At 39.3% G+C, this 13,062-nt stretch overlaps 1 protein-coding gene and 1 long non-coding RNA gene across 6 annotated transcripts in view; one reads left to right on the top strand and one right to left on the bottom strand.

Annotated features, from left to right (window-relative positions):
- Nucleotides 1-5,970: 5,970 nt before the first annotated feature.
- LOC107597926 (mediator of RNA polymerase II transcription subunit 13-like) overlaps nucleotides 5,971-13,062 on the bottom strand; it is a 57,711-nt gene continuing 50,619 nt past the window's right edge. For 4 of the 5 annotated variants that reach the window (XM_016289125.1, XM_016289126.1, XM_016289127.1 and 1 more), the window contains exons 24-31: nucleotides 11,259-11,482; nucleotides 11,031-11,173; nucleotides 10,790-10,948; nucleotides 10,431-10,595; nucleotides 8,683-8,849; nucleotides 8,438-8,599; nucleotides 7,758-7,867; nucleotides 5,971-7,379 (exon numbers count right to left, since the gene is read on the bottom strand). In XM_016289125.1, the coding sequence (XP_016144611.1) occupies nucleotides 7,247-7,379; nucleotides 7,758-7,867; nucleotides 8,438-8,599; nucleotides 8,683-8,849; nucleotides 10,431-10,595; nucleotides 10,790-10,948; nucleotides 11,031-11,173; nucleotides 11,259-11,482 (1,263 nt within the window). In that variant the 3' untranslated portion in view covers nucleotides 5,971-7,246. Of the gene's footprint in view, nucleotides 7,380-7,757; nucleotides 7,868-8,437; nucleotides 8,600-8,682; nucleotides 8,850-10,430; nucleotides 10,596-10,789; nucleotides 10,949-11,030; nucleotides 11,174-11,258; nucleotides 11,483-13,062 lie in introns of those variants that run through there. The other variant, XM_016289129.1, reaches the window with a different exon arrangement.
- Nucleotides 8,859-13,062, top strand: part of LOC107597929 (uncharacterized) — a 24,143-nt gene continuing 19,939 nt past the window's right edge. The window contains exons 1-2 of the long non-coding RNA XR_001610507.1: nucleotides 8,859-8,959; nucleotides 9,374-9,376. This is a non-coding gene — a long non-coding RNA (uncharacterized lncRNA). The remainder of the gene's footprint in view (nucleotides 8,960-9,373; nucleotides 9,377-13,062) is intronic.

The raw sequence follows: 13,062 nt of genomic DNA, 5'->3' as shown, positions 1-13,062 counted from the left end.
CATGTCAGGGAGACGCTGTGTGTTTCTAGGCGAAAGCAAAAGCACTTTATTTGGCCTTCCGAAAGTAGATGCATTTAGGAATCTTTAAGATTACTTACAACAGAACAGCAATGCATTTTATGGACGACCGTTTCGTGAACCTTGGAGAGGAGGTAATTCTGACTTTGCTATGACAATCTGGCGCTTCTGAATCAGCTACTGTTTTGTTATTAGTTTAAGTATTTGCTATTGACTGTTCAAATGCGGAGTTTTGCGCATCGTGTGTGTGTGTGTGTGTGAGAGAGAGAGAGACAGGGTCACATCACAGTGGAGTCAGCTGTCTTAACCACGGCTTGTGTACTGCATCATTACTGTGTCCTTCACGCGACTCTGTTCCCCTTTCGGGCTTGAACTGATGGTAAAACTAATGACATTATTTACTGTCTTTACATTTATTTTCAAAGATGAAGCTGCCGATTATGGTAAGGGGTGTTACATTTCCGACGCGTGCTTGCGGTGTTCGGCCAATCACAATGCACTGGGTCAGCTGGCCAATCAGAGCAGACTGTGCTTGTCGGAAGGAGGGACTTTGTAGAAAACTAAGCGTTTGAGAGAGGCGGGGCATAGAGGACATACAATAATGTGCAGTATTTGAAAAATAATGTTTTTTTTTTACATTAAAGCATGTCAACATATTCTGTTACACCAAATAATGATCTTTAAAAAAGCATCATATGACCCCTTTAAAAGTACAAAAAAAGGACATTTGTAAAAGCATTAACAATTTACTACAACAGAGTCAAGTCAAGTCACCTTTATTTATATAGCGTCTTATACAATACAGATTGTGTCAAAGCAGCTTTACAGAGTCAAACAGGAAAATAGTGTGTCAGTAATGCTAGAAGACAATAACAAAGAGCCATTTTTCAGCTAAAGTCAGTTCATTGATGATTCAGTGATGTCATTATCCAGTTCAGTTCTCTTCCAATAGTGTCTGTGCAATCAGTCAAGTGTCCCCAACTAAGCAAACCAAAGGAGACAGCGGCAAGAAACCAAAACTCCATCGGTGACAGAAATGGAGAAAAAACCTTGGGAGAAACCAGGCTCAGTCGGGGGGCCAGACGAAACCAGCAAGGTGTGGTTAAATTCCAGGCAGCAACACAGGTCAGATTGTGCAGAAGGCTTGTCTGGTTCCCGTGGTCTTGTGCCGATGGTCTCTGCTGACATTCAGGTCTGTAGAGGTCGTCTCTATGTGCTGATCCACCATCTGGTCTTAATATGGACTGGATCTGTGTGGCTATGGTGACTTTAGAATAAGAATGAAAGACTAATATTAGTGTAGAAGCCACTCTTCTTACGATGTAGAGCGTATATCGGGTGTTATGGGAAGTGTTCCCAGTTCCGGTTGACCTAATTAATGAAGCCTAGTTAATCTCCCTCCCGAACAACACTAGGTAGATTGTTCCAGAGTTTGGGCGCTAAATAGGAAAAGGATCTGCCGCCCGCAGTTGATTTTGATATTCTAGGTATTATCAAATGGCCAGAGTTTTGAGAGCGCAGCGGACGTGAAGGACTATAATGCAATAAGAGCTCGCTCAAGTACTGAGGTGGTAAACCGTTCAGGGCTTTAGAAGTAATAAGCAAGATTTTAAAATGTATTCGATGTTCTATAGGGAGCCAGTGCAGTGTTGACAGAACCGGGCTAATATGGTCATACTTCCTGGTTCTAGTAAGAACTCTAGCTGCTGCATTTTGGACCAGCAGGAGTTTGTTTATTAAGCATTCAGAGCAACCACCCAATAAAGCATTACAATAATCTAACCTTGAGGTCATGAATGCATGAATTAACATTTCTGCATTTGACATTACATACAACAGACCATGAAGAACACCCAAAATGTTATTATCTCCACAGCAATATTACAGATATGTTAAATACCTTAATAAACCTTAATACAAATGTTCATTAACTGGAACATTGAGTGATAATATTTCAAAGTGATTTCTGTCATTTTGACAGATAACACAGGATCTGTACTGATGGCTAAAATCAAGTCGTGTGCACTGTCAGCAGCGTAGAGGTCATGTGCATCGCTCACATCAAACGCAAGGATGGATATCTTTGAGCACATTCTAAAACAGTTATATTACAAACAAGTTTGAATGTTTAGTGACCGTAGTCAAGATTTCTGTTGTCATAAAAACAATTCCAGTGAGATGTTGATCTCTTGACCTTAAACCTAATAACTGTTTAAGAGCAGTAATCCTCTATAATCCAAGTCAACAATCAATCAGTTTGAGCTCTTCACAGCCCAATGTGTAGTTTGATCCTCTTAGGAGCTCTTTTATTTGCTGTAACTCCTCTGACAAAGACAAACGGGAAGATGGACTCCTGAAGTCCTGGAACGGGTCATTCTCAAAACATGTTAATTAAAAAAAACAAAAAATCAGCAATCACCAGAATCACATCTGAACAGCTTCTTCCTATGCCGAACTTTGACCTTGGACGTGCTTTTCTACACATTTTAGTGATCTCATTTTTTAAAAACATTGATAGCAGCATTGACAAAAAAATAATGAAATATAAATTACATTTATATTATTATTTTAGAATAACTGCTATAATTGCACCGATTAAACACAAACGGAAATAATTAAGAAATAAACTGGAAATGCAAGAAGTGGTCAAGCAGATGAAAGAGCTTTTCAGACATTTGACACTTTCAAATAATATATATATATACATATAAATGTGCACAAAAATTGTGTAAATCTCAAAGGAACCACTTTATTTTAATATGACATTGTAATAACATTACGTTATGCATAATTACAAGCAACTTACACTAAACCAAACCTTAACCTTATAGTAAGTAAATGTAATTAATGTTATTTGTGTAATTATACCGTAACAATGCCAATTTAAAGAAAGTGTAAACAACGCCAATTTCATATTAGCCGTTATGACTGACCTGATCAGGGTGTTTCCCAGTCTTTGACCGGTACACTGGGATACGCTCCAACATCCCCACAACCTTATGTAGGATAAATTAATTGCACAGTGGAGTCAGCTGTCTTAACCACGGCTTGTGTACTGCATCATTACTGTGTCCTTCACGCGACTCTGTTCCCCTTTCGGGCTTGAACTGATGGTAAAACTAATGACATTATTTACTGTCTTTACATTTATTTTCAAAGATGAAGCTGCCGATTATGGTAAGGGGTGTTACATTTCCGACGCGTGCTTGCGGTGTTCGGCCAATCACAATGCACTGGGTCAGCTGGCCAATCAGAGCAGACTGTGCTTGTCGGAAGGAGGGACTTTGTAGAAAACTAAGCGTTTGAGAGAGGCGGGGCATAGAGGACATACAATAATGTGCAGTATTTGAAAAATAATGTTTTTTTTTTACATTAAAGCATGTCAACATATTCTGTTACACCAAATAATGATCTTTAAAAAAGCATCATATGACCCCTTTAAAAGTACAAAAAAAGGACATTTGTAAAAGCATTAACAATTTACTACAACAGAGTCAAGTCAAGTCACCTTTATTTATATAGCGTCTTATACAATACAGATTGTGTCAAAGCAGCTTTACAGAGTCAAACAGGAAAATAGTGTGTCAGTAATGCTAGAAGACAATAACAAAGAGCCATTTTTCAGCTAAAGTCAGTTCATTGATGATTCAGTGATGTCATTATCCAGTTCAGTTCTCTTCCAATAGTGTCTGTGCAATCAGTCAAGTGTCCCCAACTAAGCAAACCAAAGGAGACAGCGGCAAGAAACCAAAACTCCATCGGTGACAGAAATGGAGAAAAAACCTTGGGAGAAACCAGGCTCAGTCGGGGGGCCAGACGAAACCAGCAAGGTGTGGTTAAATTCCAGGCAGCAACACAGGTCAGATTGTGCAGAAGGCTTGTCTGGTTCCCGTGGTCTTGTGCCGATGGTCTCTGCTGACATTCAGGTCTGTAGAGGTCGTCTCTATGTGCTGATCCACCATCTGGTCTTAATATGGACTGGATCTGTGTGGCTATGGTGACTTTAGAATAAGAATGAAAGACTAATATTAGTGTAGAAGCCACTCTTCTTACGATGTAGAGCGTATATCGGGTGTTATGGGAAGTGTTCCCAGTTCCGGTTGACCTAATTAATGAAGCCTAGTTAATCTCCCTCCCGAACAACACTAGGTAGATTGTTCCAGAGTTTGGGCGCTAAATAGGAAAAGGATCTGCCGCCCGCAGTTGATTTTGATATTCTAGGTATTATCAAATGGCCAGAGTTTTGAGAGCGCAGCGGACGTGAAGGACTATAATGCAATAAGAGCTCGCTCAAGTACTGAGGTGGTAAACCGTTCAGGGCTTTAGAAGTAATAAGCAAGATTTTAAAATGTATTCGATGTTCTATAGGGAGCCAGTGCAGTGTTGACAGAACCGGGCTAATATGGTCATACTTCCTGGTTCTAGTAAGAACTCTAGCTGCTGCATTTTGGACCAGCAGGAGTTTGTTTATTAAGCATTCAGAGCAACCACCCAATAAAGCATTACAATAATCTAACCTTGAGGTCATGAATGCATGAATTAACATTTCTGCATTTGACATTACATACAACAGACCATGAAGAACACCCAAAATGTTATTATCTCCACAGCAATATTACAGATATGTTAAATACCTTAATAAACCTTAATACAAATGTTCATTAACTGGAACATTGAGTGATAATATTTCAAAGTGATTTCTGTCATTTTGACAGATAACACAGGATCTGTACTGATGGCTAAAATCAAGTCGTGTGCACTGTCAGCAGCGTAGAGGTCATGTGCATCGCTCACATCAAACGCAAGGATGGATATCTTTGAGCACATTCTAAAACAGTTATATTACAAACAAGTTTGAATGTTTAGTGACCGTAGTCAAGATTTCTGTTGTCATAAAAACAATTCCAGTGAGATGTTGATCTCTTGACCTTAAACCTAATAACTGTTTAAGAGCAGTAATCCTCTATAATCCAAGTCAACAATCAATCAGTTTGAGCTCTTCACAGCCCAATGTGTAGTTTGATCCTCTTAGGAGCTCTTTTATTTGCTGTAACTCCTCTGACAAAGACAAACGGGAAGATGGACTCCTGAAGTCCTGGAACGGGTCATTCTCAAAACATGTTAATTAAAAAAAACAAAAAATCAGCAATCACCAGAATCACATCTGAACAGCTTCTTCCTATGCCGAACTTTGACCTTGGACGTGCTTTTCTACACATTTTAGTGATCTCATTTTTTAAAAACATTGATAGCAGCATTGACAAAAAAATAATGAAATATAAATTACATTTATATTATTATTTTAGAATAACTGCTATAATTGCACCGATTAAACACAAACGGAAATAATTAAGAAATAAACTGGAAATGCAAGAAGTGGTCAAGCAGATGAAAGAGCTTTTCAGACATTTGACACTTTCAAATAATATATATATATACATATAAATGTGCACAAAAATTGTGTAAATCTCAAAGGAACCACTTTATTTTAATATGACATTGTAATAACATTACGTTATGCATAATTACAAGCAACTTACACTAAACCAAACCTTAACCTTATAGTAAGTAAATGTAATTAATGTTATTTGTGTAATTATACCGTAACAATGCCAATTTAAAGAAAGTGTAAACAACGCCAATTTCATATTAGCCGTTATGACTGACCTGATCAGGGTGTTTCCCAGTCTTTGACCGGTACACTGGGATACGCTCCAACATCCCCACAACCTTATGTAGGATAAATTAATTGAGGGATGTTATGTTTGAAACATTTTCCATGACTATAAAGTCATGAGTTTGTCAGCATATTTAAGAATGATCTGAAGTGTGATGCTCACAGTGGAAATCCCACATCAAAATATCATTTGTAATGTTTTTGATCTAGAGCTGCTTAGAACTTCTGGCTAAAAATAACTAATTCCGAATACTTTAGTCATGTTTTGTGTGATATTTACGCCTGAACGTTTCAAAGATGCTGCAGACGTGACAGACAACAGAGCAGAAGATCAAACAAATGAATTCTGTGAACACAAAACTGCTGGGATGACTACAAAAAAAACAAAAAAAAACACAAACAGGTCAATCTTCATTTGTCAGTCATTTACTTAAAAATGTGTAAAAGATACAAATCACTGTTGGGTCACATCAGCTTTATATTTCAAATGATGATTGAGTAACAAATGCTGTCATTGGTACAGTAAGTGTCAAATCTTGGCAGTACTTCAATAACGTTATATATATGCATTTATATGTACTGTATATATTCATATTTTTAAAAAGGCAAAAAAGAACTTCATAGGAGTCATGTAGAATAAAATGAATGAAACTGACATGAAATGTACAGTTTTAAGAAATATGAAAACGCACTGCTGAAAAGCATATTTACAAAACATGCAGGAAAGTACAAATCGCAGGACAAATTCTGCAACCAGGTCGCTGTCAATGGACCGATTTGATATCTTTAAAAAGCAAATAGCAAATAATGCATATCAGTTAAAATTGTATGCTGAGATATGCTGAATGAACTCTATTGCCTATTTAAGTTTATGTAGCAGAAAATGCTTTATAAATATAATTTATGCTGCATTTTAGTTAAGTTATAAAATAAGAAAAGGATTGAAGAAATTTCATAAGAGAAAGTAAAAAGTAATGCACTGTTATTCATATAGGTTTTATAATGTGTCGACAACAACATTATACATTCAGAAATACAGTTCATATATAAATATGGCATTTCGGCATCATTTAAAATTAGAGTTTGTTTTTCCTCATCTCAAGGCTTCCATTCTGACTCTGGAAAAAAAGGCCTTGATTAAATTGATTCAAACGTTTCATAAAAATAATTCTCTGCAAATGTTGCTTTTACACGATAAACATTTTGAACACGTGTCAGACGTTACTTATCAAGTTTTTCAATTCAATGTCGGACCATGAAAGTGCCTTTTTAAGAGAACTCGTCAGAAACATGATGATGCTGAGCTCTGTTTTTATATGGATAATCACAGTTCATCATCCTGCTCTGTAGGATTCCTATGGCATGAAGTGATGGAAGCATCTGTGACTGTCATCCTCAAACATCTCAGCCGCTTCCCTGTTTTAGCAGTCTGTCCAGAGGTGCAGCTCATCTGAGGGCTCATGACTGGACTTGGATGCTCCTCCTGTGAAAACACCTGCTGCCCGAATCCATTAGGTACTTGGAGGAATGGCTCTGCGTCCCGTCTGAGATCTACAGGAGCTTGAGGATGCCGTTGTACATCTGCGTGAGGACGGTGAAATGAACGGGAAGGCAGGAGCGCCGGTCTTGAGCAGCAGGACTGCAGGTGAGCCAGGAAAGAGCGTTATACTGCTCCAGAACAAACCTGAAACACAACAATACAAACCTCAGTCCCTGAAGACCAGAGCAAACCTTCATAATGGTCCAGACTGGTTTATGGTCCTCAGTTTAGTGTGATGCTGCGAAACTGATGGCGTCCAAAATCGGGACATGGGTGAACTAATCATTTCTATATTGTGTACATAGCATGTGGCTGTCACGTGACTAAAGAACAAACGACTCGGACCAAGGTGAACTAATTAATTAATGCAGAGTCATGTATACAGGAAACAGAAATGATGTGTTCACCGTGTGAGTCATTTCATTCATGAACATCATCGATCACACTTTTCACTCTAAACGAATCACTCTGAGTCATATAAAGGATTCATTCAAAACGAATGAATCGTTCACTACTACTGACCTGAGCACATCCGAGGTGGTTTTGGAGTCCAGCGGGTGAACCCTTGAAGACGTCTTACCAGACACCAGATCATCTGTCTGAGCGATGGATATGTGATGATGCAGAGATGCCTGCAGACACAAACACATCTTAAATGATCATAGGATCATAGGATGAGATGTGCCACAAGTTACATCTTGTGTATGTACAAGATGTAACATAGCACCACCACGGTCATGGGTTTGATTCCCTGGAAATGCATGAACTGATAAAAAGTCTCTCTGGATAAAAGCGTCTTCCAATTGCATGAATATAAATGTAGTTAGAAAAAGCAACAGATCAGAGTCGGTGCTCGTCCTGAAGCTCTTTCCATATTTCATCTGCTATCTTTCGATCTTGTCTCTCAGTGTAAGCAGGTCCAACCAGTAGCTGGAAACTGCAGGAGATACATGTCTGACTGATGCAAAATACAGCTGAAAATCAGTTCACATCATTCCTGTTCTCTCTGTTCTGTTTTTCGAGGCATTTATGACATGACAGAACACATTTTTGACAGTGTTGACCCATCACTGAGTGACAGACGTGCTGTGAGAAAATGAATGAAGCAGATACACAAACAGGTGGAGAGTAATTCTTTGTGCTGTTGCACAGACATCTCTCTGTCAGTCAGTGAGTCAGTGAATGACCGCAGCGGCTCGTACCTTGAGGAAGAGCGGACACTGATGCTGTGCTTGTGGGCAGGACGCCCAGAACCAGTGCGGTAGGCTGTCAGCCGGTGCTGTGGACACGTAGTATCCCAGAGCCAGCGGCTGCTGCTTCAGCTCTTCTGGAGCGTCCCGTGACAGAAGGCGCTCTCCCTGACTCTGCAAACACACCCAAATGGACCGTTTCACACAGGCACGTCGACTGCGTGACATACAGGAACAGAGCATGCGTTTGGACCCACCCGTGTGTGCTGGAAGTGCGATCCGGAGCCCAGGCCAGATGGAGATCCGGGCGACGGGACGGGGGACGTGTTGGGCGACGGGTGCAGCGTTCCTGTCAGCAGCATCATGTCATCATGGCCGATGTCGCTCTCCAGCTCATCGGGGAAAGGCAAACCGAACATGTCATCTACAGGACGGACAGAAAGATGGACATCAGGTTTTGGCGGATCACATGAACGCCACAGTCCTTATATTTATTTATCATCTGGACTCTTTATTTAAAGTTTCTTCACTCATGTTAAGCAAAATATATACTATAGCAAATATCATCTGCTTAATTGTTTATTTTGTTGCAAAATGTAATTTATAATATTATTTAATATTATTGTCCAGCTCTAATCTGCTAAATGTGATTATAAGGCATGAAGAATATTAACATGATATAAATATTAACATGATGTTTTTCTGTAAAGCTGCTTTGAAACAATGTGTGTGTGTGTGCGTTTTTGTGACAAATGAGGACATACATTTGTATAATGACAAGGGTATGACATAGGTATTACAAGGAGAAGGTGACTTTTCAGGACATTACCCCATGGCCCCACTTTTCAAAACGCTTATAAATCACACAGAATGGAGTGTATTGAACATCTGAAATAGCTGAGGGGTAGGTTTAGGGGTAGGGTTGGTGTAGGGCAATAGCACATACAGTTTGTACAGTATAAAAACCATTACGCCTATGGGATGTCCCCACAATTCACAAAAACAAACCTGTGTGTGTGTGTGTGTGTGTGTGTGTGTGTGTGTGTGTGAAAACTCCTATGCAAATACATTTGACTTGACATTCAAACACCATCTATTTAAAGCAATGCCCCAAAAACCTGGAAGATTTTACAGGAACATTAAATATGTGTTCATCAAAGGACCGACTTTAGTTCCAGTGAACGGCTCTGAATTTGTGATGGTTTTGTGTGACTTTTGTTGTGTAATTGTGATTGTCTTTAGCTGATTTGTTGTTTCTGGAAAAAGAGATTTTACTTTTTTAACCTAGTTAAGTAAAGTTTCCTCTTATGCTGTAAGAGTAACAGTGCCGCATGCTGGTGATTTTATGAAACACACATGAATACAAGTCCAGCTTTATATTGATCATCTGTGACCACTCACAGAGTCTAAAAACAAATCAAAACCATGTTTACAGCAGTGCACCTGCAATGTACAGCTAATGTAAATAACCCAAAGGATTATATTAGTTTTGCACTTTAATAATTGTCTTTTATTTTTTATGTGTATAAAATTTCATTTTTCCTATATAATATAACAGCTCTTATTTTAAAAGAGGATCCTGTGATTTTGTAAGTAAAGCAGGTAGCAGTTTATTTTACAGTCCCGTTCCACATGTACATACTATGTAATTATTATAATAACTAAGTAATAACTAGGCACTAACCCTGAAACTACCCTTAAACCTCATATTACTGAGTACTTCCTTGAAAAATAAAGTGCAAGCCTAAGGTGGTATGAATGATTTCAGGACTGTGATGTGGGAGTGATTTATTCTACGGCTCTTGACCATTTTTCTGGAAGGCACATACTATATCTAGTCAGATAAAAGTACAGCCAGATTCAAATACTGCACCTCTTCATATGAAACACTCAGGAATGATTAACCAGAGAGAACACATTTGCGGTTACGTGTGTTGTGTTGCAGTAGGTGCAGTGGGTGTGCGAGTCTTATGTTTGTAGCGTGCGTGTGATAGTGCTGTGGTACCGGGGTTGTCTTCGGCGGGGTAAGTGCTGGGTGCCACCTGTGTGGTGGAGGAGGTGGGAAACACCAGGATGTGTGTGCAGGACGCGTCCTGAGGAGTGTTGAGCTGAGATGTCTGCAGGTTGAGCGCGGTGCTGCGGCCGAACACTGAGCCCATCGTAACCGCATCTGCACACACACACACCACTGTTGGCACACAACATGCTGCACTTTCCAACATTTTTCACGATTAGTTTATCATAATCATCATCTCAATCATTGATTCAGCTGTGCAGCCCTATTACTGTTAAGTCTTTGCGCAGGTGTCTGATGTCTGAAACCACACAGAACAAAAGCAGCTCGCAGAGAACTACACATTTCACCTGGCATCACCACAAAAGATCCCTGCGGCTCCATGGAAACCAGGCAGGCGCTGAGAATCGAGGGCGAATCAGCAGTGGACAAACCACACATAAGACACGCCTCCCGCAGCTGACTGCCAATAGAATGCAGTGAATGCTCGCCCAGCAGCACACTCCAGTCTGAGAGAGAGAGAGAGAGAGAGAGCATTAATAAATATTCATGAGGGTCTTTGTTGAAAATATATCAGTCCCACTGACACACCTTTCAGTTCCCCGTGGCCCAGTCTTCCCAAACGGCCAATCACGATCCTCCATGGCAGCGATGTCATCTGAATAATGCCCACGCACCATTGCCATAACTTCTGGAGGCCAATTTTACGAGGAGAAAACTTGGGCCGTCGGGCTCTGTGAGTAAAGAGAGGATGCTCTGTTTCTTTATACTGGAACTGAAAATATGGCAGGTAGATGAACTCAAATGAACAGGCGTCACCTGTTGGGCACGTCAATGTTGATGACGCAGGTCTCCAGCAGCTCCCCCTGCTGATCTGTGCAGGACACCAGGATCCAGCGCTGGTCATGTGACAGACAGTATCCCACGAACAGCACATTACAGCGTGAGGGAGCGTCTGAACACACGTCACCCGTCTCAGACTGTTTACTGCACGCCCGACCCAGGATGAAGGGCGGAGAATACAGACGCGTGACACTGGGGCTCTGTATCACAGGAAATATCATTCACACAAGACAGTAGCAAGTATACAAATGAAATGAATGTAATATATAGTGTAAATACACTACAGTTCAAAAGTGTGGGGTGGGTAATATTTTTAATGTTTTTGAAAGAAGTCTCTTCTGCTCACCAACACTGCATTTACTTGATCAGAAATACAGTAAAAACAGTGAAATATTACAATTTAAAGTAACTGTTTTCTATGTGAATATATTATAAAATGTAATTTATTGCTATGATCAAAGCTGAATTTCTGAGCATCATTACTCCAGTCTTCAGTCTCACATGATCCTTCAGAAATCATTCTAATATGCTGATTTGCTGCTCAAAAAACATTTCTGATTATTCTAAATGTTGAAAACAGTTGTTCTGCTTCATATTTGTGTGGAAACTGTGATCCATCATATTTTTTTAGGATTCTTTGATGAGAAGAAAGTTCAAAAGAACAGCATTTATTTGAAATAGAAATCTTTTGTAACATTATAAATGTCTTTACTGTCACTTTTGATCTATTTAATGCATCCTTGATGAATAAAAGCTTTAATGTTTTTATTCTATTCTATTTGATTCTATTCAAATACTGGTAGTGTTTCACGGTTTCCACTGAAGGCTGCTAAGAATTCAGCTTAGCATCACAGGAATAAATTACATTTCAAAATACTTTAAAATAGAAAGATGTTATTTTAAATAGTAAAAATATTTAGCAATATTACAGTTTTAGCATATTTTTGATCAAATAAATGCAGACTTGGTGACCAGAAGAGACTTCATTTAAAAAAAAAATTTTTTTAATCTATTTGATGATTTAAACAGCAAAAACATAAGTTGGATTTAATGTAACAGAAAAGTCATTTAAATATAAAGTACTTATAGTCATTAGGGTTGAGAATCGTTTGAATTTTCTCGATTCCGATTCCGATTCTGCTTATCGATTCCGATTCTTATCGATTCCTAGTTTCGATTCCAATAAGATAAAAAATCCAATATAAAAAAAATTAAGTCAAACATGTATTCTGTCTTTTTACAAAGCATTCTGTTGCAGCTGAATAACACGCGCAAAAATCAGCAGCCTACAGAACACTGCAAGAGGAATTTTGCCCATGCTTTAAAGGGGTCATATGATGCTTTTTTAAAGATCATTATTTTGTGTATTTGGTGTAACAGAATATGTTGACATGCTTTAATGTTCAAAAAACACATTATTTTTCAAATACTGCACATTATTGTATGTCCTCTACAATGTATGTCTTTCTACAAAGTCCCTCCTTCTGACAAGCGCAGTCTGCTCTGATTGGCCAGCTGACCCAGTGCATTGTGATTGGCCGAACACCGCAAGCACTCGTCGGAAAAGTAACGCCCCTTACCATAATCGCGAGCTTCATCTTTCAAAATAAATGTAAAGACAGAGCCCAAAAGGGGAACAGAGTCGCGTGACAGACACAGTGATGAAGCTGGTATGTGTGCAGTACACAAGCCACGGTTAAGACAGCTGACTCCACTGTGATGTGAGTTCCCCCCTCTCCCCCTCCCTCTCCCTCTCTCTCTCTCTCTCTCTCTCTCTCTC

The sequence above is a fragment of the Sinocyclocheilus grahami genome, unplaced genomic scaffold, assembly GCF_001515645.1.
Source record: "Sinocyclocheilus grahami isolate Dianchi unplaced genomic scaffold, SAMN03320097.WGS_v1.1 scaffold241.1, whole genome shotgun sequence".
Taxonomy (NCBI): domain Eukaryota; kingdom Metazoa; phylum Chordata; class Actinopteri; order Cypriniformes; family Cyprinidae; genus Sinocyclocheilus; species Sinocyclocheilus grahami.
Note: the sequence above shows the minus strand (reverse complement) of the source record. Positions and strands in the feature narration are given on the sequence as shown.